The following is a 22116-nucleotide window of genomic DNA, read 5'->3' as shown; positions in this document are numbered from 1 at the left end:
TTCTCTCACGTGGTTTCCCTGGCTGTGTGCGCTGCCTTTTCCTTTCTCAGGGCTCTTTTCCCTCTTCATTTTTCACCCATCTGTTGCTTCCTCCATCCATCATATCTCTTGTTTTTTTTTCCCCTCACTCTTCTGCCTGTTCCCTTTCCTTCCCGCCTATCACCTTAAAAAACAACAAGGAGTCTGGTAGCGTGGTAAAGACTAACGACTTTGTTGGGGTGTTTGGGCAGGAGCCTTGGTGAGCTGCAGTTTGCTTCCTCGGATGCTGAAGAAAAAAAGGGGATATAGAGTTGGGAGTGTGACATCTGTGCTGATAGAAAGAGACCAGATTCTTTGTTGGTTTTGCTGAGACAGACTAGCGTCTCTGAGACCTGTATTACCTTTGTATTTCAGGGAGGTGGGTGGGGAACGGTCCTGGCCTTTTAAAAACCTGTAGCGGTGAGAGGGACGGGGAGAATGCTCCATCATACAAAGAAAGGAGGAAGCCTTTCCCAGGATGCTGTGCAGGGAGGATCCTCTGGCTTTCAAACACAACACCTCAAAACCATTTAAGTTCGTGGGATTCCCTGTACTCTTTGAGTAGGGAACACTGCTGGTAGGCTCAGACCCGGTGATAACCTCAGGACCAGGAGAGCTGTGTTTTGGTTTGTAAATTACTCCCCTCCAACTGGGTACAGCCGTTTCTAGGGCAACACACTGTATATTGAAGTGTTACGCTATTATTATCTGATCATTCCTTTACAAGTGGGACTTAGGAGGAAGTGTCTAGTTTATAATACCTTTAGCTTGAGTTCAGTGGTGCCCTTGAGACATGCACCTCCATTGAAGTGGATTTGCCCTGCTTATGTGCCAATCCAGTAAGAATACACACGCAAAACATTCTCAGTAGATCACTCTGGTATTCGTCACGTTGGGGTGGAAGGAAATGTTCCCTGTGTGCTACTGTTGGGAGTTTGTGTTGTACAGAGAACTTCACTTCCTACCTCGTCCAAAAAAAAGCCCAGAGCTTCGCCACTGGTCAGCAAGGCCCAATGATGTGAGTGTGCTTGAATGGACTTTTCTGTGGGACTGCGTCCCATCCCACATGCGCAGTACTCCAGCTGTAACCTAGTATGGCATTCCAGAGGGAAAGGTAACCAGCCTCCTTCTTGGACACCCCCACCCCCTCTGGTGTTGGGAAACGGGTGATACTGGTGTTGTGTTCATAAGAGGAGCATGCACAGTCTCACACTTGGGGGGGTGGAGCTGCAGTACCCACAGCTTAGTCTTTACGTTAGAGGACCCTGACATTCCCCACAGTAACTTGTAGCACACCAGGCCCATTACCTTGGCTTTCTGCCCAGCAACGTACAATCTCAGCTTACAAAGGAAATGTAGCAGGAGTAATGACTTCTGGGGGAGGTGTTTTCCTGTGTAGTAGATCAGTGCAGAGCCAGCAGGTGTAAGGTTGTAGACAGATCCCAGTGATGGCAGCCATCACCGTTCACCTCTTCATTAAGCCTGCAGGCAGTGGGCAGAAGTACATTGACCCCTCGTAAACTTCTGCCAGCCGTTGCCTTTAGCAACAAAGTAGAGCTCTTTAAAAATGGCTTTGGAACGCAGTGGTGTGAGTTCCCTGTTCTCTTTCCCTTCCAGACATCCTCGAATGCACATCAGGACAGGGCTGGCGGACGCCCATCTCTACTGCCTGAAGAAATACGTGGTGGACTTCCTCGCAGAAAATAGGTAAGGACTGGAGCAGAGGGGGGTGGTGAGGCCAGATGTTTAATGTGATCTGTAACTGTCTATCTGCAGGGTTCTGTTAGACAACATCTTGCATCTGTTTCTAAAACCGAGCGACTTGTGCAGTTAGTGATGTTTAAAAATCTCTGATTTCTAACTTGAGTCTTTGTTTTAAATCCTGTGTCAGCAAAATTAACAGCAGATAAATTTGCCTCCCTTCTGATAGCCTTACTATGCCTCTTGCTTCTACCTACACCGCTGTACTTCCCAGGCTAGTCCTTTCTTCTAGGGTTTCCTCTCTGGGCAGAGATGTGAATACATTTCATGCCTATTTCTTTTTCCCCAGGACATGCTCAGTAATCACCTTACTCTCCCCATCCCCACTCACTAACCCTGCAGGCGGTCTGTTTCTAGAGCATCCTATGGTCTTAGTTTGTGTTGTTTCCATGTGAAAATCAAGACCACCCACCAAGGGTAAGAAAAACATCCATTTATGGAAGAGGAGAGTGATCTGAGCTATAGCATTTCATGGAACAGAAAAAAAAATCAATGTGTTTACCTTAAACCAAGCACAGCTAGCATTCTGGCCTGGGGACCATTAGCATTTTTGTGGCAGCTGTCGTGCCCACTAGGAAACGAATGTTGACTGGGCTCACAAGTATATATTCCCCCTTTGTGGTGAGATGGAGCCTAAATGTCATGACTGGAAGTTGAATTTGTAGCCATATTTCTTAGCAGAGAAACTGACAGGAGAGAACATGAGGAAGGAAGGAATTGCTAGAGGCCTGGATCATGAAGGATGGCACGAGCACAGGTTCTCATGGAGTACACCTTCTCTAGGGTATTTGGGGGTAGGTTCCACACGTGGAAAGTTTGCAGGATCAGGGCTGTATGTATGAACCTTTTACGTGGACAACCAGCGACCAGTCTCTGGTGGTCTTTCTCATTGCTGTTCAGTGCAGTGCTTCTCTGCAGCTGGGCCTGGCACTTCGGACCATTGGTACCAATCAGTTGAATGCATCATAAATGTTGGAAGCAAATCTGCAAGATGGAAATGCTTGAGAGGCCACGGGTAGTTTGTGCTTGGAGCGGCCAAAGCTCCCAGTACTGTTGCGAGACATTTTAGAAGGAGGGTGACATTTGTGGAGTCATGCTCCTGGGTCAGATGACAGAGTGAAACCTAGTTTGGGCCTTCCTTTCCTGAGTGAACACACAAGGCCAAATTTCAGAAAGCCCAAAACCTGCTTCATTTTACAGGTGCAAATGATAATGTTAGCTGTCTCGTGCCTTTCTCTGCCTCACTGTCCCTATTGTGCCCCACCTGTCTGCTTCTTCTCTTAAACTGAGCTGATAAACTCTTTGGAGCTGAGGCCATCTCTTGTACATTGGCACAGTGCCTTGCATGACTGCCCCTTGGTCCCTGAGTGGAACAGGTGTATGGAAATCAGCATTTTTTACCGGCATCCCTAAAAGGCCTGTGCAAAGTTAGACACCGGTTTTGAAAATTTGTCTCATCATATTGTTAAAGCCAGGTGAAAGTTTGACTTCAACAGGAGCAGGATTGTGCCTTGTGTTATGAAAATGCTAAATTCTGTTCTCTACCCCTGTAACTGCTCCCTGGCCTCTTCCAAACAGCTCTTCATTTATGCAGTTCTTATGGAATTGTAGAACACTAGAACTGGAAGGGACCTCGAGAGGTCATCAAGTCCCGTCCCTGCCCTTATGGCTGGACCAAGCACCATCTAGGTTTGCCCTGTTAGATATTTATTCAACCTGTTCTTAAATATCTCAGATTATGGAGATTCTACAGATACTCTAGGCAATTTAGTCTGGTAACGAACCACCCTGACAGGAAATTTTTCCTAATGTCGAACCTTAAACTTCCCTTGCTGCAATTTAAGCCCATAGCATCTAATGATAGGACAAGAAACAAAAGAGAATAATTTTTCTCTCTCCTCCTTGTAACATAGAATCCGAGGGCTGGAAGGACACTCAGGAGGTCATCTAGTCCAGCCCCCTGCCTAAAGCAGGATCAACGCCAACTAAGTTATCCCAACCAGGACTTTGTCAAGCCGGGACTTAAAAACCTCTAGGGGCGGAGATTCCACCACCTCTCTAGGTAACACATTCCAGTGCTTCATCACCCTCCTGGGGAAATAGTTCTCCTAATATCCAACCTACACTTCCCCCTCCATAGCTTTAGACCATTGCTGCTTGTTCTGCCATCCGCCACTACTAAGAAAAGTCTCTCTTCACCCTTTTGGGTATTTGAAAGCTGCAATCTTGTCCCCTCTCAGCCATCTCTTTTCCAAACTGAGCAAACCCAATTCTTCTATCAGCTGTGTTTTGTCCCTATGCTGGACATGCACATATCTCTTGAATTAGGTTTTATTTTCTGAGCCCCTGAAGTGATGATTGACTTCTTGGCTTCAAGTATTATCCTATTTAGTTAGCATTTTCAAGGCTTGATAACAAAGCTCAGATTACCAACCACAGGTGGCTCTTAGTTTATCTTCATTCAGCTACATGTTTATTATTCAGCCAATAAACAACTTTGAGAGAGCCATTCCCGGTACCGTATTACCACAGTTGGAAAATGGGATTTCTGCCACAGTGAATAACCCAGGTTTTCAGGCTTCCGACACTGGTGGGCATTCTCAGCTTGTTTTTCTTTTCTGGGGGAAGGGAAGGACAGGGCATACACCAAGATCTTTCCATGCTCAGCAGCAATGTTCCAGGACTTTTGAAAGATCCTGTGGAATATTTTTGCCTCAGAAGTACTGACATCTGTGTGGTTGTTTTTTAAATACGTTGTTTTTCAATCTAGGGAAAACTTCTATTCAGATTTGCTTCTCTGCAGTTCTGCGCTGGGGCTGGAGAAGCTCAGATGCCTTGTTTAAGTTTGAGCGTGGTTACAACTCACAGCCGTGGCTGAGATGAACAGTGAAGCTGTTGTACTGTGCCAGGAAGCACTGACACCGCGTACTTCCTTGGTATTGCAGTTTTTACGTTGTGCTAATATTTAAGTCTGGGGGTCTGATGATAGGAATAAATTGTCCTTTTTCACTGATGTAGTATCAGTGAAGGATCTGCGTTTTGTGTTCCTTGTATTTTAACATACAAAAGCAGAAAACACCTTGCTGAGCAGTTGAAAGCTGAGCTTCCAGGGCTGTCTATGGTTCAGCATGTTGCTGAGGAAAATTATGATTACTGGCAGGTTGCGAGATCACACTGGGAGCAGTCAGGGTGGTGAGAGCAGAGTGCCAGCCATTCCAGGCAGCACGAAGACTTGATCGACACACAAACTAGCACCAGTAAAATTAAAAATGGGAGTTTTAAACTGATTTAACTAAATCAGTGCAACTGTGGGTTGGAGGCACTTGTCTCAGTTTGGATGTCTGCAGTTGGGTTATCTTGCATCAGTTTCTAATCCACTTAAAACCAGCTTATTTAATAGACTGATCTGCTCGGATATAAATAGACTGGTGCATGCAGGGTAGGAAAATAAGTCCAGAGTTGCTGAGCATCAGCTGAAAAGGGGAAGAACATCCTTTCACAATAGCATAGCCACTTCACAGCTGGTTGAAGCATGATTGTTGCCGTGAGTATGAGAAACTCACATGACAGAGAACCCCCCCCCCCAAGTGTAAGATTTCCCAAGCAGAGGTTTGTCTTGTAGTTCAAGAGCAGGACAAGGAGTCAGATATCTGGTGTTCTGATACCAGCTCTGCCATGGGCTTCCTTCATGGTCTTGAGCAAGACATTTTACTTCTGCATGCCTCAGTTTCCTCCTCTGCAAGGGGCTGTTGGGAAACTAATTTAAACAATGTTTGTAAAATGCTTTGAATTATCTGATAGAAGATACTATCCACAGCTCAGCCCAGAGAGCTTCAGGATTGATAATGTATTCTGTAGAAATGGGTAACTCATATTCCTGCTAGAAGTTATGTTATAGCAAAATCTGTTGGCAAAGCAAACAGGTTCGAGAGCTTCCGGGAAAGCAAGGTTCCCTAGTGCATCTGAATGATGGTCAGTGAAAGCCGCCAGGGCTTTTGTCTATGTATGATGTGTACATCTAATGCAGCAATGCTTGTGTGCTTGCAGAGCCAGGAGGTCACGCACCCTGGTATTGTTTAAACCTGGCAGAGGTGTTTCAGGGTTTGTTTCGTCACAGAAGGAAAACTACTTTTCACGTGCACAGAAATTGTGTCTTTTTGGCATGGAACATATCCCCCAGGACCCACGTATCTCTCCAACACTATCCCAATTCTGAATTCCATCAGAGTAGGCCTATAAGCATCGGACAGTCCTACCTTGTCCCAGGACTGAACGCAGACCATACAAAGTACAGGACCCAGTAAGTAGAAGCACTCACTTCTCCATGGAGGGTCATGAACTTACACCTGTGAGGAAACTTCTCCTTATATTTTAAAGCATCCTTTATCAGGATAAAGGAACTGCGAGGGGCAGATTGTCAGCATTAGAGACTCTCTGAGTGGTAAAGTAGGCAGTGTGGGCCAGGTGTGAATTATGGTGTGGGGCTGGATGGCTCATGTGACTGCCTGCCTCTGCTGGAGAAGTGCACAATGTTGCTTCCCTTTCAAAGATCAGCATGCAGCCCAGGCCAGCAAGCTGCAGACAGCTGCAGAAGCTGTAGCTGGCTGGGGGCATGGTCACACCCCACAGCTGGCAGGCCTCATACCCTTGGGGCTCTGTGGTGCTGGCCAGCACAGTAGCCAGTCCCCTTTTCTGGCAGTCACTCTCGAATGCTAGGTTGGAGTCCTGCCTCTCTGCTGCTTGCAGGGGAAATGGCAAGAGAGTCCTATTCCCTCGTCGTTTATGAGCACAATCGGTAGCTGAGAGGGGATCTGAGCATGTGCTTTTCAGGCATGCGTTCAGGACAGGCAGGTATTAATACCCAGGCACTATGTGTGCAAAGCTGGCTTGCTTCCAGTCCCCAGGAAACTTCTAGTGGAAAATTTGGGATGCACATGAAATAGCAGAGTAGATTTTCATTTGTCGCTTTTCCAAAAATATTTCCAACACTCTCTCCATGCAGAATTTCTGTTACAAAATATTACAGCAACAGTTTTGCTTTAGAGAGCTTATTGACACCCCAAAACTCCCTTTGTGACTGTACTGGAAGGGTGGCAAATGGGCGTCTGCGTAGTAGGTCTGGATTTGTGTGCATGTGTCGTGTGCATTTATAGCACAGGGAGAATCAATAATATGTCCACAGTCTGTCACAGGCACAAAGGATTGTGTTTATGGTAGATGGCTAACTGCTTGGTTGTCCCCACAAACGAGGCCTCGCCATCTGAATGCTATCATTTTCACCCTCAATTGATGGTGGGCCGAAAATTAGAGGGGACGTTGAGGCCTTTTTAAAAAAATACAGCTCTGCTTGTAATTGCTGCCCCCCCCGCCGAAAATTGTTTTATTGTAGATATAAGATCTGAAAAAATGCAGTTTGTGGCTAAGATGACTTCTGCTGGCCTTTATCCAACTGCAGTTTTTTGGTGTAAAGTCATAAAATACATGTGCTCCTTTGAGTATTTATCCACGTGGATCCCTCTGGAGCAACACATGCACCTCCTACATGCAAGCCTGAAATCTTTTGCCTCCCAGTCTGTGTCCGGGTCACCTGTGTGCCCTGTGTCATCTGATGCTGCTGTAAGAAAGAGGGTTTGAAGAGCAGAGCAGCTTGACACCTTTCAGTTCTCTCAACGAGATGGAACGTGCGCTGTGTCTGACCAGGTTGTCGCTTTCTGCAGAGGAACTTCTTCACTGATTCCTTTTTATTACTTCCTTTCAATTTTCCATCTGCCCCCTCCCTGCAAAAAAGGAGAGAGAACAGTTAGAACAGCGGGGAGATCTCCCTGTACTTTGGGGGAGAGGGCTTGTGCCAGCTGTAGCTACGGCAGACTCCAAACCTTTGGGGTTTAAGCTCCACAACCTGGGCATGGCTAGAATGCTCTGAAACTGTAGTGACAGGCCGAACTCTTTCAGACAGTCTGTGGGTGTGTTTGTGGCTATAGCTAGCCACAAGCCAAGACAGTTTGCCTCAAAGATTTTTCACAGTGGATGACAGACTGCATCTCCGGGTAGATCACCGCATTGGCGGGCTGGGATACTGGGCTAGAGGAGGCTTAGGTCTGACCCAATATGGCCGTTTTTATGTTCTCGGGGAGGAGCACACATCTGCCTTGGTCATGTGACCGTCTTTTCGCTTCTTGCAATCCACTGCCGTGTTCACGCAACATGCTTTCCCGCTTCTGAAGCTAATAAGGGAGGAGTCCTGCAGTCAACAGACTCCTTCACTATACCTCTCTGGGTCAGCCTTAGATCAGGTCCATGCTATGCACTGAATTAGGGCTGAGTCCTGTTGGGTGCAGAGGGGGCAAGAAAGAAAAAAAAAAAAAGGAGGGGGGAATCAGAAAACTAAAGATTAAGTTCCCAGCGTCCCTCCCTGCAGGCTTCTTGTCCCTGTCTCAGGCTTCTTGCTCTGTAAGTCCCAGTCTGTCCCACCGCCGCTGCTGTTTGTTCCTAAGTGAGCTCCCTCTCCTTCACCACAGGTGGAAATTGTAGTTGCAGTTTTACCCCAGCCATACGGAAGAAGAAGAAGCTGCTGGTTCTAGTTCTTGTCTCCTCTGAATAGAGTCAAACTGCTTCTTTTGTTCTTCCTTCATGCTGCCTGGGTGCTACCTGGAGATGCATTGGGAACATAAGAGGGAGTTGCCACCCTTTCTCTTGTACTCCCCAGAGCCACAGTGGTCTCTCTTGGAAGAGCAATTGCAGGGAAAGTTGTGCCCAAGCGCTGGGCTGGAGCAGGCTCAGTTGCTTGGGGTAGCACAGGCTGTTCATCATGTGGGCATTGTAGCCGTGTCTACACGTGCACACTACTTCGAAGTAGCGGCGCCAACTTCGAAATAGCGCCCGTCACGGCTACACGTGTTGGGCGCTATTTCGAAGTTGAAATCGACGTTAGGCGGCAAGACGTCGAAGTTGCTAACCCCATGAGGGGATGGGAATAGTGCCCTACTTCGACGTTCAACGTCGAAGTAGGGCACGTGTAGACGATCCACGTCCCACAACATCGAAATAGCGAGGTCCGCCATGGCGGCCATCAGCTGAGGGGTTGAGAGACGCTCTCTCTCCAGCCCCTGCGGGGCTCTATGGTCACCGTGTGCAGCAGCCTTAGTCCAGGGCTTCTGGCTGCTGCTGCTGCAGCTAGGGATCCATGCTGCATGCACAGGGTCTGCAACTAGTTGTCGGCTCTGTGTATCTTGCGCTGTTTAGTGAAAGTGTGTCTGGGAGGGGCCCTTTAAGGGAGCGACTTGCTGTGGAGTCCGCCCTGTGACCCTGTCTGCAGCTGTGCCTGACACCCTTATTTCGATGTGTGCTACTTTGGCGTGTAGACGTTCCCTCGCAGGGCCTATTTCGATGTGGGGGCTGCGCAACGTTGATGTTGAACATTGTCGGGTTCACATGTAGACGTAGCCTGTGAGGGATCGCACATGCCCAATTTAGATAGGCTCGCGGAAGAATTTAGCTGCCAAGAAGCTGCAAAACAAAGATACTTCTGAGCATGTGCGAACTGTGAATTCATTTAATTTGATTTTATTTTGCACACTTAGAACCTTGACAAAGGTGGGTCAGTTTTTCCTGAGGGTGGCAAGTGGCATGTCCCTGACACAGAGGTGAACTTGTGCCAGATTTCAAGTCCCTACCCCAAAACATGGAGGTGCGCTAAAGGTTTTTTTGTTTTTTGTTTTTCTGACAGCGGTGGGAAGAATTGTTTGTTTGTTTTTAACATGGACAAAACAATATGTTTTCCCCAAGTCTGATTCTTTGACATGATTGAACTTTGCTGAAACTTTCAAGGAAAAAAAAAAAAAAAGTTAGCCTGAGGCAAACACCTGCTACGGGTAATTTCAGCTGACAAGGTTACAGTTTGCAAAGCTTCTCGGCAAGGGAAAGCAAGATCTTCCAGTGGAAGGCGGTGCTACAGGCGGCACCACTCGCCTTTGATAAATAGAAACGACAGTTGGAGGCCTGAGTTTGAGAAAGTAAGTATCCAGTTACATTTGCCCATGTGTAATTCCTTCTCTTGTGCGTGTGAATCTTGCAGGGCTTGTGTGCACAATTGTGTTACCTGCTTTTGCAGATGCAAGTGGACCTTTGGCCTCTGTTTCCCAAAAACCCGACTCCTAAGCCTGAGTACAAAAGGAGCAGCCCTCGTTGCCACCAGATGCGTTTCTTACATATTGCAGGACATCTCCTGTTCCTGTGTGACCCCTTCCTTTTCAAGGTCTGGGTATCATCTTTCACGTCTCTGTGCACATTGAAATCCAGATCTGTGGTTTGACTCTAGCGGTCTTGAGTTGTTCCATGCAGGGTAATCTTCTTTTATTTGCGGCCGCTTGGACGTAGGACAGTCGTCATTCAAGTCAAGACTCATGGTACTAACCAGACAAATTAGGAGGCGCTGAAGGACAAGTATAACGGAGAGCGATTTGTGTGATTGCTTTGGAAGGTCTGACTGGCCAAAAGTAGATATGATAGTCTCTACTCCCCTGATGTGGTGAGCTTCTCACTCACCACCTGACTATCTCATGCACCGTTCCCGCCCTGCAAGTACTCTGCCTGCAGCAGCTTGGTGGAACCAGAGGGAGCCGAGTTAGAGCTCGGGGAAAGGATTCAGTCTTCTCCCGTTCTTCCTCAGGACCTAACAGGCAGGTTTACCAGTCATGGACTGTTCCCAGTTCCCCTCCCTGAGGGCTGATCTCCTTTCCAACAAGCCGCGTAACGAAGTCCGGCACAATCCGCTGGCTCACTTTTACTGGAGCTCACTGGTGCCTTTTGCAGCGCTGAAATAAACAGGCATCAACCAGGTTGTTTTTTTCTCTCCTTTGGAAGAAGAGAGGGGAGAGCACAGGGATGATGCTCATCTTTTAAAACTGGGGGTGGGGGTGAACTTGTCAGAAGGCTCCCGCTTGGAGGGCTGGGTGGTAGGTTATGCACAGAGGCCCCTTGCGAGTTTATGTTAAGCTACTGCAGACTAAACCAGCGTGTTTTTTCCTTTTCCCCCGTAAATGCCATTTTATCATTCAGACTGTCACCTGCGTTTCCTGGCAAGAGCTGCTGGCTGGGGGAGGTCTGGCAGAGCTAAGCTCCTGGCTTGGTGGTCTTCGTGCAGCCTTAAAAACAGAACCTGCTCTGTGAATACCTGCGAGTTAACATGTGTCAGCCGTATGGTTGGAATGTTTTCTTCTTTGCTTTAAAGAGGGGGTTTATAATGAATACTTTCCTTGTGATTTAAGATGGGTAAATAAACAAACAGCTCCTGCAGAAAGTGTGCTGTGTGGAGACAGAGCAAATAGACTGTAGCTCTCCAAACATGCAAAAAAAAAAAAAATCCCAACCTGCCTTGTGCACTTAAGCAATTAGAACATGAAATGTGAGTGTATTGTCTCTGTTTTGATTTCCTGTCAGACGTCACCCCTTCCCAGGCATGACAAGACTCAGAACTTGCCAGCTCATCATCTTTTCCTAGTATTGATTCAGCTTGATGCAAAATTCCTTTCTGGAAACTTAAATGGGGGAAAAAACTCAACTGCTCAAACTAATCACAGTAAATAATTCTCACAAATTCTCTCTCTAATGTGTGCTGCTTCTCTTTGTGTGTGTAGACTATCCCCAAACAGAGCTCCATTTCTATGAGTTTGCATTTTTGATGGCGTCACTTTAATTCCATGGACTCATCATAGGATGAGATACTCTCTGGGAAAGTTTGTGCGCCGGGTCTGAGGAGTTGGTGAGCTCTGCCAAACTCTCCGAGGGGCTTTCAAGGGCAGCAAAGAGTTCTGTTGAAGAGCAGTTCTGGGAACCTGCTGGCATTCCCAGGCCAGATCTTTGGTTAACCTGGAGCTGTTTCCTGGGTGGCTGTACGTGGACGGAGTGACACGCAGGTTCTGAAAGCAGAAGATGGTCAGTTTGTCAGACTGAAAGTCGAGTCCTTCTTTGAGTGCTGGCTCCTGTCGATCCCTTTGCCGGTGTGTGCACGTCCAGGTGCACAGTTGGTGGAGATTTTTGCCTTAGGGTTGTCTGTAGGGCCAGACATGGTGCCCCCTGGATGGTCGCTCCCACGTGGCAGTATGTTAGGTGCTGCTGGCCCTGCGACTCCTCCTTACCACCGACGGTGGTTAGTTGGATTGCCTTTTAGGTGGGTCTTCTCATCTGCAATGGACCTCGTGCCTCAGAGCCCTAGTAAATGGCTTGTAGGATAATCTTTTGTTAGTAATTGGAGGCCTGGCTGGGACTTTGTCCCAGGTGGGACACATCCCGCTTGCCTGACTTCAAGTCGTGCTCAGCATGCAGCAGGCTGATGCTTATCATTGGTCCCCATGACAGTTCTCAGGTGCCTGGGCGAGAGCCACAGGAAGGAAAAGCGTCATCTTTGTAAAAACTTCTGCCGTGGTACCCTGAAGGAGCGGGATCTCTGCCTGGGGGCTTTCCTGATGGAAGCGGCTCTTTGTCTTGTGCTGGAATCGCCTACGGCTGACCCTGCGCTGAGCAGCTTGGCCTCCAGGTGATGAGCACCACCAGTATCAGAATTGGCCCAGCTCTGCCCCCGCTTGCCGGTGGCCAGGAACTTGCAAAAGAAGCAGAGCCTTTTGCCACTGAAGGAATGAGGGCATGGGTGCAAAGGATCCATGTGGTCATGTCATGCGCCCACCTCAGAGCACCAGCGGGGTGCTGCTGAGGATGCGCCCCCCAGCCCAGCCAAGGATCTGTCTTCCACCCCATGTGGTGGCAAAGGCACCCAGCAACTGAAGTGGTTCTGGTAGTTAACGAGTAAAACTGAGCAGCCTTCCAAGTGCCACACTGGGTACTGAGGCAACTCCACCTCCAGCACTGAAGACCAAGCCTACCGGGATGCATCAGCATGGACAGGCAGAACATCTTTGCTCCCCAGACCTTAGACACACATCTCCTTCATTACAACCTCGGTCTGCAGCACCGCACTCCAAGTCACCAGCCAGAATGCCTCAGTCCCAGCTGAAGTCCATGTCTCCCAGACATTGGACTCTTGAGTTGAGACACCCTTCCCCATACCACTGATACCAGCGAATGTCTGGCCACAGGTTGCCCAAGCACCGGACACCCTCTTGCGGGTGGTCTCGTTGATACTGGTTGCTGTCCTGGAGAAGTTGTTGGAGATTTTGGCATCGGTCTTGTTTGCCTTGTTACCAATTATGAGGCAGGCCACACTGTTCGCCCACCAATCACAGAGTGACCCTGGCCTCAGCGGTCCTACTGAGGTTGAGCAGAGCTTGGGCTGGACCACAACTTCAGTCCATCACCAAGAGAGGGCGATTCTTTGCTGTCGTGAGAGACTTGGGCAGTCCTGGCCTTAGTGTTAACCCCACAGGGACATTGCCACCCCTCCACTGCCCATCGTGTCAGTATGGGGATCTGTGCTGGTGATGCCAGCCCAGTATGTCCACCTTCCCCTGGCCCCATCAGACAAACTGGTGCCATGTACTTACGTGGTCCAATACAGACAGCTCTGCCTCAGGCCCCTTCAGGCGTGGCAGGTGTCAGCCTATGTCCCCAACCAATGCAACGTGGACAAGGTGGTCAGATCCCATACAAAGTACTCTGCTGTTCATCCTTCACACGGTGGCAGGGTCCTGCAGTGGTGATGGACGGAGCTCTCTTTGTGGCCCCAGTCTCGTTAGTGACGCTGGTCTGACGCCTCGGTGCTGGGATGTGGCGCACGTCTGGGCTTGCTTAGCACTCGGAGCTGCCGGTCCAGTTGCAATCACGCTCCGTGTATGGATGTTATGGTACTCAGGGAAGTTCATCTCAGTCTGTCTACCTCAGATTCAAGACGTGGTGGTTCCTGTCCCGATGAACAATACCATTACAGTCTTCTTTGTTGACAGTCAGGGGAAAGCCAAGTCACCTGCCTTCTGTCGCACAGCCATCTGGCTCTGGGACTTTTATCTGCAGCGCAGCATCTGTCTCGTAGTTGCTCACCTTCTGAACGCCACAAGCGTTTTGGCAGATGACCTCAACAGGACATTCTTGTCTCACCACTAGTGGTCCCTCAACCTGGAGGTGGTCAGCTCTCTCTTCTGAGAGGATCATCCTCATAGTGCCGGCCATCTGCACCAGTGCTGGTTCAGCATTCAGCTGGTTCTCTTGGTGGTAACTCTTTTCCAGCTACCCCTGAAATTGGATGTGTTGTCCAAGAACCATGGCATCCCAGTCTGTTGCATCCCAGTCTGGCAGCATTACATCTGACAGCCTGGCTGTTACGTGCCTGAATGTGCAGGAGCAGCAGTGGTTGGCTGACGTTCAGCACATCCTGCTGTGGAGTAGGAAGCCCTTCACCAGGGTAAAGTGGAAATGATTCACCTGTTGGATCACAGACAAAGACATCTGTGCTGAACAGGCTCTTCTGGAGCTTATTCTCGATTATCAAGCTCCAGGGCTTGTCCTTGTCAGCAGTCAAGGTCCACTTAGTGGCCATTGTGGCCTTCTACCCTGCGTCTCAGGGCAGGTTGAGTTTTGCTCAGGATTTCGTGGCCCGGTTCCTAAAAAGCTTGTTGGGTCTCCACCTGCACAACAGGGATCCTGTCTCATGTGGGCTTGCATCTGGTGCTGTCATGGGTTCCACCTTTGAGCTTATGGCTTCATGCTTTCTCCTCCTGCTTTTCTGGAAGGTCACGTGCCCAGTTGCAGTGATGTCGGCCCACTGAGTATCTGAGTTTCGTACACTTACCTTGAAACTGCCGTACACGAGTCGTTCGTAAGGACAAAGTCCACCATGGACCACACCCAGCATTTCTTCTGAGGTTGTCTGTTTCATTTGAGTCAGGACATTTACTTACCAGTCTTCTTCCCAAAGCTACAAGCCTTGGATGTCCTAAGGATTCTGGCCTTTTACTATGACGCAACCACATTGTTCCATAAGTCAACACAACTTATTCATCGCGGTTGCTGACAGGATAAAAGGTTGCCCTGTATCTACTCAAAGAATTTCCTCTTAGATCATGGCCTGCGTTTGCTTCTGCTATGACCAAGCAAAGGGGCCATCTCTGGTGATCGTCACCTCCCCCTCTACCAGGGCACAGGGCTCCCCAGCAACCTTTCTGTTAAGACAGAAATCCCCAACATCTGTGCACATGGCCATGCACGCTACTCTCAGAATGGGCATGAGCAACACATCTCGAAGAAGAACAGTAATGAAAGGTAGGCAAGCTTGTTTATTATCATCATTATTAAAAACCTGGGACAAATATGGCAGTGGGCAGGCAAGCAGAATTGTCTTTTGGCATAACATTTTTCTAAGTTTCTGAGATTCATTTATGGATTTTTAGAGGCCCTGATATGAAAGATGCTGACAAATTTCCTAATTAAAATGAAGTTTAAAAAATTAGGTTTATTCTCTTTGCGTCAAAAATTTCAGGAAGCCAGACAGGAACATAAATGAAGGAAGAACTCATGTTTGTTCAGTGCCCTGGTGAATGCTGTGGATTATTAGGTTAGGCACAGGGAATTGCCGAACAATTTATTGGCCCACCTGGTTTCTTTGCAGTTGCTCTTCTGCTGATTAAAATTAGTCTTGGGTGAGAAGCAAATGAACAGAGGGGAGAGCGGTTGTTAAGAAATGTGGAGCAAAATATGTCTTACAGTAGAACGCAGCACAAAAAGCCCAATCATGTTTAATTTTTGCTCCTTTTTTTCTTCTGCATTTAACCACATCTGCTAGCTCCACATTTTCTGCATGTCTCAGAAATGCCAGAGTTTTGTGCCCTGAATTTGTAAAGAGACGGGGTGGGGGGAGGGGAGGAAAGGCTTATAATTGCTCTTCCATTGTGCTCATTAAAACCGCATTGTGGGAAATGGACCCAAACACTGTCTTTTAAGTGGTGTTGAGTCTGAGGCAGGTTGTATTAACTCAGGACTGCATTAACTCTTTTCAAATCTCTTTCCTATTTCCTTGAGGAAACATGCCTGGCCTGAATATATGGGAAAGGCTTTTTGCCTGCCTCTTGCACTGACATTTTAATTTGGTCCAGGATATAAATATCATTTCCCTAATCCTCCTTGCCCCGGCCTTGTTTTGTCTTTTTCTTCAAAGTGAGTTGACTTTTTTCTTTAAGACAGAGTGGTAGGGGGAAGGAGGGGATGGAAGTAGTAGAATTCAAAGCCGGGGGGAAATCTCTGAGTAACTGTTGTTTCTTTCTTTGTATTCACATGGAAATTTTTAATCTCCATCAAAGGATCAGGAGAAAATAACACAGATTCAACAAGAGAGCTCCCGGCTTACATGGCATTTTTAAATGTTATTTCACTTTATCCCTTAAAACGATGAGAACCATGAACTATGTTACCTCCAAGCTTCATCATTAACATTTCTTTTTCCAACCCTCTCTTTTTTTCTCTTTTCCTTAGATCTTTATTGTCTTATGTAAACAGGAAAAGCTCATTTTGTCTGTTGCAGTACTATTCTGTAGGATCTGTTTAGTTGTGTATATGTACACCCTTAGAATGATCACCAGAAGTTCTGATTTGAAATGTAGCGCTATGTTCCACCTCTGAGGTGAGTCTGGAATATCTCCGGCAAAGTCAATGGAATCCCACTGGGAACAGAGATCCAAATCTGAGCCACCGTGTTACATAGCACTAGAAGGACTAGAGTTACCCTGCTAAAAAAGAAAGGGATGAGACTAGATAAGGAGAAAACAAACAAGTTTGTGCTTTGTGGCTGTGAATCAGAAACAGCTGATTCGAAGTGAGACCCTTCTGTAACTAACCAGTGGAGAAGGAAGACAGATTTCACAGGTGGGTCCTTGCAACAAAAGTAGATTTCACGCTTCCATGCAGTTTAATAATAAGGAGGAGAGGTGTATTAACATGCAAATTCTCATTCATGCTGTTTTAGGGTGTTTAATGATAAACATAGAAAATAAAAATGAATGACAGCCAACCAATGGGCCTGACGCTTCTATATAAAACTTCTCCAGCAAGTGAAAAATAGCACAGGGGGAATAAAGACTGTGTGGCGTCCATTCCTGCTGTGGGATGAACCATAGCACCATCTAGCACATAGGCTTAATGTATTTTCAGGCAAGTGGGAGGGGGAGATACAGCTACTGACGTGTTTAAATAGGCATAGTGGTGTGGGGGTTGTTTTTGTTTTGTTTTGTTTTTTTTGTTGACAATGTTAAAGAGTATTGTGACACAGGAAATCAAGGTTCTAACTAGTTTTGATTAATAAAACCCACATCATAGGTTTTATAGCAATAAGGGTATCCAGACTAAATTCCAGTTTCACTGATCATATTCTGCCTCCTTAAGTTCACCTTCTCTTTCAACAGGATCAGTTGTTTCCCATTTCCTATTCTGTAATGTGTCTGCAATAGCTGCTATGTTCCATCCCTGGGCGGCTGCATTTGGTGGCTTAAATTGATTGTTTTGTTGTGTTTCTGTAAAGATTCATTGTGTGTATCTGTGCACTCTCGTGAGATAGTGAGTGTATGGAAATGTACAGTACAGTCTGGGCACTCAGACAACCATAATTCTGCTCTGTCACAGACTCCTCTAACTTCCTGTGTTGTTAAAATTTCTGGAGGTTTTGTGCAAAGGCTACATCTAAGTAATTTTTAGAGGGAAAGTAATGGTAATTTCTCTTCTTACTGCTCATAAACGAAAGTTCCTCCTCGGCCAGAAATCCAAGCTCTGGCCTCTAGTGACACCATGAAAAAAATCATATGATTATGATGAAGGCGCTCTTGTGTGAGGGAGGGGCCCTGATTAAGTTAAAATGATTTTTAAAGACACACTGGGTTCTCTCCTGCTGCCCCATGACATCATCAGAGGGCAAAGTTAAGGTGGTTTGGATGCTCTAACTGTGCTGTTCCATGTCTTAATGTGTTTGGATGTGTAAAGTTTCACTTTATTCATTCGCTCCTTAGGTTTAGAATGCCTTGGCTTTGGGATGATTACAACCTTCTGGTATCATAGTTTCCCCTAATTTTCTGATATTACTCTCAACTTTAATGCCATTTTAATGTAATTTTTGTTTGGGCGTTCTCAAAAAAAAATTCCATACACAAACCCCTCCAAAGTCCACTTGCCTTTTGCACTTCCTTGTGTTTCCGTCTTCACCCATCACCAATTCCCTTTAACCATGTTTCCCAGCTTCCTTTCTTTCCTCTCCGTACCACCCTTCAAACACACATGAATGTACCCGGTTTCCCTGTTCTCCCGCCATGCTCACTGAGTAGCCTTTGAAGCTATTTGGGATTAATGGAAATTTTTTTGGATGCTGTTTTTCATTTTGAGTCATAATGCATTGGAACCCCCTCAACGGCTTGACCATCCCTCATTGTATAGGTATAGGTATTCCGGTGGTTTGTTCTCTCTTTCTTCATACTTGGTAGAGTAGCAGCATTTCTGGCACATGCACAGCTATATTGAAATCCTGCTTTCCTGAGTTGAGAGCAGGCAGATCGGAATATTTAAAAATCAGATGATAGGGAGTGGAAGATGAAAATGGCTTGTTACTTTAATTACAGTTGAAGAAAGTCCATTTGTTTCAGCAAATGTTTCTTAAAAGCAGGTACATCTCCTACTTACCCCCCTGTTTTTGATTAGGTATCAAACTAGTCATCCAGACAGAGCCTTTAACAGGATTTTTATCTTCACTTTGCATCACCCCTCACGACTTCTCTCTGGAAATAGACATTTCCTTAGATCATTTTCATTGTGTGTTTCAGCCTGGAGTCAGGGAGGCACTAATTCAGGTATCACAGTAGTAGAAGAGAAAAGATTCCTTTTCCCAGAGTTAAGCTTAGCCTTTCTTCTTGGACTCTTTACATGGGCTCTTGTAGCTGCTCTATGAGAATATTTTTATAGGGCTGGGCCAGAATCCCTTCTTCTTTGATTTGCTGAATCTCCGGTAGGCTGGTTGACCCCCTCCCAAATTCTTGTTGTTTTTTTTTTTTCTGATTAAGGTTTTTCAGACCTAACCCTTCTCATTCCTTGCCTTTGTTCTTCCCCTGACAGATGTTTGTTTACCTCTTTAAACTTGCAAAAAAGCGTTCTTACGTGCTCACTTGGAGAAGACACATGTTCAAAACATATCAAGAGACTGCCCCAAATCTTGGTTACCAAATGCCTCGCTGCTAATAATGGAAGACCTTCCAAAAGCAAATGGTTCCATTAAATCCTCCTCATGTTCCCCTGTCTACACACCTTCCTTGGGTAGCAAGCAAAGCTAGACATCCTCGTTTGTTCCTTTCCCAGTGTGTGTGTGAGAGATTCTGTTGGTGACCGGAGACAGGCCCACCTTGTCAGTGAGGGATGTGGGTAACGCTTCAGGGAATTCTGGGAAAGATGTAGAAATATGGCCAGGAAAGAGTAAAACAGCCAAAGGAGGGCAAAGCTTTGCCTTTCCCCATTTCCACTGCTTTCATTTCCTATTCTGTTGTGGTGTTCTCTGCTTCAGACTGTTTAAGACGGTGCCAAATATTCAGCTAGTTTATAGGTAATGGATCCCATAAATGCCCTGGCCAGCCTCTGAGGGAAAAACATGACTGTCGGTTTTGGACAGAGTATAAAACCCAAGCAGGAAATTGTTACTGAATGGCACAGCTTCAGGCAAACATTTTAAGCTAGTAAATTGCCCTTCTGCATACCCACACGTATGTCAGAATGCAGGGCTGGGAGACCTGGGCACAAAGGGTCTGTGAACAGTTAGTGGTGAGGGCTTTTGGGATTAAAGAATGACGAGTTTTACTTCATTAGTTCCTGGGAAATGGCTGCCTCCAGATGATAAATAATTATGTTGCTGTGGAGACTAGGGACAGATCGCTGGACAGAACACATGGGCACGCTCTCAGGACAAAAGTGAGACAGATCAAAGGGTTAGGTTTAGGAAGGTTCAGATGGGAGCATATGCAAAGCCTAAGGAACAACAGGGCAGAACACGTAACGCAAACATCGCCTTCCAGCCTCCGTTGTCAGAATGCCAGGAGAGTGCGCAGTCCTGGACTTTGTGGTAGGACTGATGGTCAAATCTGAACCTGCCCAGGGAAACTAAAGATGGGAATTTCCTTTTTGCCTCCCCAGTCCATTCCAACATGACGCATCCTAGAGGGCGCCACTGCAGGATTGTCCTGTGCTGCATAGGACATCAGGACTTCCACCACCTGACCGCCTGTTCTGATGTCTCATAGATCTCTCTGCCCTGAAAGCATCATTCTCATATTCCATCTAATAGTCCCTCCTTTAATTGAATCCATAATTTCCTCCTAGTTCTGCCCTGCATGCCATCCTCTCTTTCCCGAATGTCTACACCCTCCCACTGTTCACAGATATCCCCTGCTATCGTAATTTAACCAAGCGAGAACTATTTATTACTGTTCACTTTTCCTCATATGTTACGGAAGGCTGTACACTAACTTGTATTAGTTTGCAGACCAGCTTTCCCAAACTTTAAATAATTAGCAGGCTAGCAACAAAATGCATGGTGTTAAAGTAATGAAACGATAATGATAAAAGTGGTTTGAAACCCAATGTAAGGAAGTTACAGGCCACAGGCTCCTTCTCCTCACATAGTACATCGGTGATCGTGTGTTGTTCTCAAATGCTTTTTATCGCAAACTCAAATGGCTTTCCAGTGTTAACTCTCCAACAAAACACTGGCCTTCCAAGCTCATGTGCAATGGACGCAGCATTGCCCTTCCAGGGTTTCTTGGAGAAACGGGTTTTATTTGTTGCTGTATAAAAATGAAGTAGTAGCCCAGCAGCAAGCCTGGAACTTTGGAGCTCTGGCTGTAATCCTGCTCTGCCCCTTACTGCCTGTGTCCCTTTGGGCAAGTAATTTCATATATCTGTGCCTCAGTTCCCACCTGTATAATGGGTGTGACAGCTCTGGCTGGCTTCACTGATATTGAGAGCAAATACAACGAAAGATAGTGAAATGCAGACCAGCGTTCTCAGTAAGTTGAGTGCATGGGCAGGCACCCAGCAGAGATTCAGGTGCTGCCCAGCTGATTAGCAGAACACCCACAGCCTCCACCCCATATGTCTTGGTGCACATAACAAAATTTATTCTGCCCATGGATGGAAAAAAAGGGAACCGTGGTGCTGAGTGTTTTTGATATTGGGGCAGGATAAGTACATAAGACAGAGTCAATGCCCAGGAAAGTCTGAGAGAGGTCTTCCCATGACTTCATGGCTGCTAGATTGAGGCCCTTAAGGAATATGACACTTCATTCCTGGACTTGTTAAGATGTGTGTTAAATGTACGAAAGCTCACCTAATAAACTATTTTGCTAGTCTTTAAAGTGCTACTTGACTGCTTTTTGTTTTGATAGTGTATAGACTAGCACGGCTTCCTCTCTGTTACTTTGGTAAGGAGTGAAGTCTGTCAGCGTTCTGCAGGGTTTCAGACGTGGAGGGAACAGGACACCATTATGGCTTGTGATTCATTGTTTTCATGTAAAGATTGAGTTTTTCAAATATTCCTGAATGTTTCACTGTTTAACGAGTACTTTCTGAATTGTTTTCCCCGAGAAGGGCATTGCAGCAAGTGCTGGATTCTCTTACTTTACTGGTGCAGGCAGTGTGGCCCTGCATGGTGGATTCCAAGCCTTGCCATTGTGACCCAGCAGTGCTTTACACTGCCTTAGCAGGTTAATATAGAGGAAGCGGGAATTTGCTAGGAAGGTTAGAAAGTTTCTTTGATTCCCCATCTCACAAAGAGGGTTGAGTTCAGTCCCTTTTAGATTCCTGTGCCATAAGAAAGTACCCATTGAATGGAAGCTGTCTAGGTAACAGTTGCCCTAGAGCATCAGACATTTTCACTTTTTCTGAATAAGCAACATGCGAAATGTCTGGTAGGTCTTCTGTGAACAAATCAAATAACACCCATCACTTTATGTCCACGGACCTCATTTGTGGGCATTGTTTCTCCGTAGGTCATTAACATCTATCCGGAGTGAACTGATTCCTTATCTAGTTAGGAAACAGTTCTCTTCTCCTGCATCCTTACAACAAGGACCGGACTGCAAAGAGCAGAACCAAAAGAAGGATCAAGAGTCATTAGGTGAGTGCCAGGATCAGCTGTTTTAATGAAGATCCTGAAGCATATATGCTGCAAATGAGCTAGTAGGTAAATTCCATAATTTGCCTAAATCAGTAGGTCCTTTTCTTTTTTATGTATTCAACATGCTTCTGATGGTAATGCCTAAGGACCATGGAAGAGCAGGGCACTGCTGTGTGAACCACTGCACTAATGCAAAGTAGCAGACTGTCCCTGCCCCGGAGGTTGTACACTCTAAATGGGCAGGGGAGGTGTAGGGTAAGGGA

The 22116-nt window shown here is 46.5% G+C and overlaps 1 protein-coding gene across 2 annotated transcripts in view; it reads left to right on the top strand.

The window, feature by feature from the left end:
* The window catches only part of EIF2B3 (eukaryotic translation initiation factor 2B subunit gamma), a 133472-nt gene that overhangs the window by 69314 nt on the left and 42042 nt on the right, over positions 1 to 22116 (top strand). For both annotated transcript variants that reach the window (XR_012646633.1, XM_075003285.1), the window contains exons 6-7: positions 1636 to 1725; positions 21726 to 21853. Coding sequence is in view for 1 of the 2 variants with exons in the window: in XM_075003285.1 (XP_074859386.1) it covers positions 1636 to 1725; positions 21726 to 21853 (218 nt within the window). In the remaining variant the exon portion in view is untranslated. The remainder of the gene's footprint in view (positions 1 to 1635; positions 1726 to 21725; positions 21854 to 22116) is intronic.

The sequence above is a fragment of the Carettochelys insculpta genome, chromosome 9 (genome assembly GCF_033958435.1).
Source record: "Carettochelys insculpta isolate YL-2023 chromosome 9, ASM3395843v1, whole genome shotgun sequence".
In the NCBI taxonomy this organism is placed as follows: Eukaryota; Metazoa; Chordata; order Testudines; family Carettochelyidae; genus Carettochelys; species Carettochelys insculpta.
Note: the sequence above shows the minus strand (reverse complement) of the source record. Positions and strands in the feature narration are given on the sequence as shown.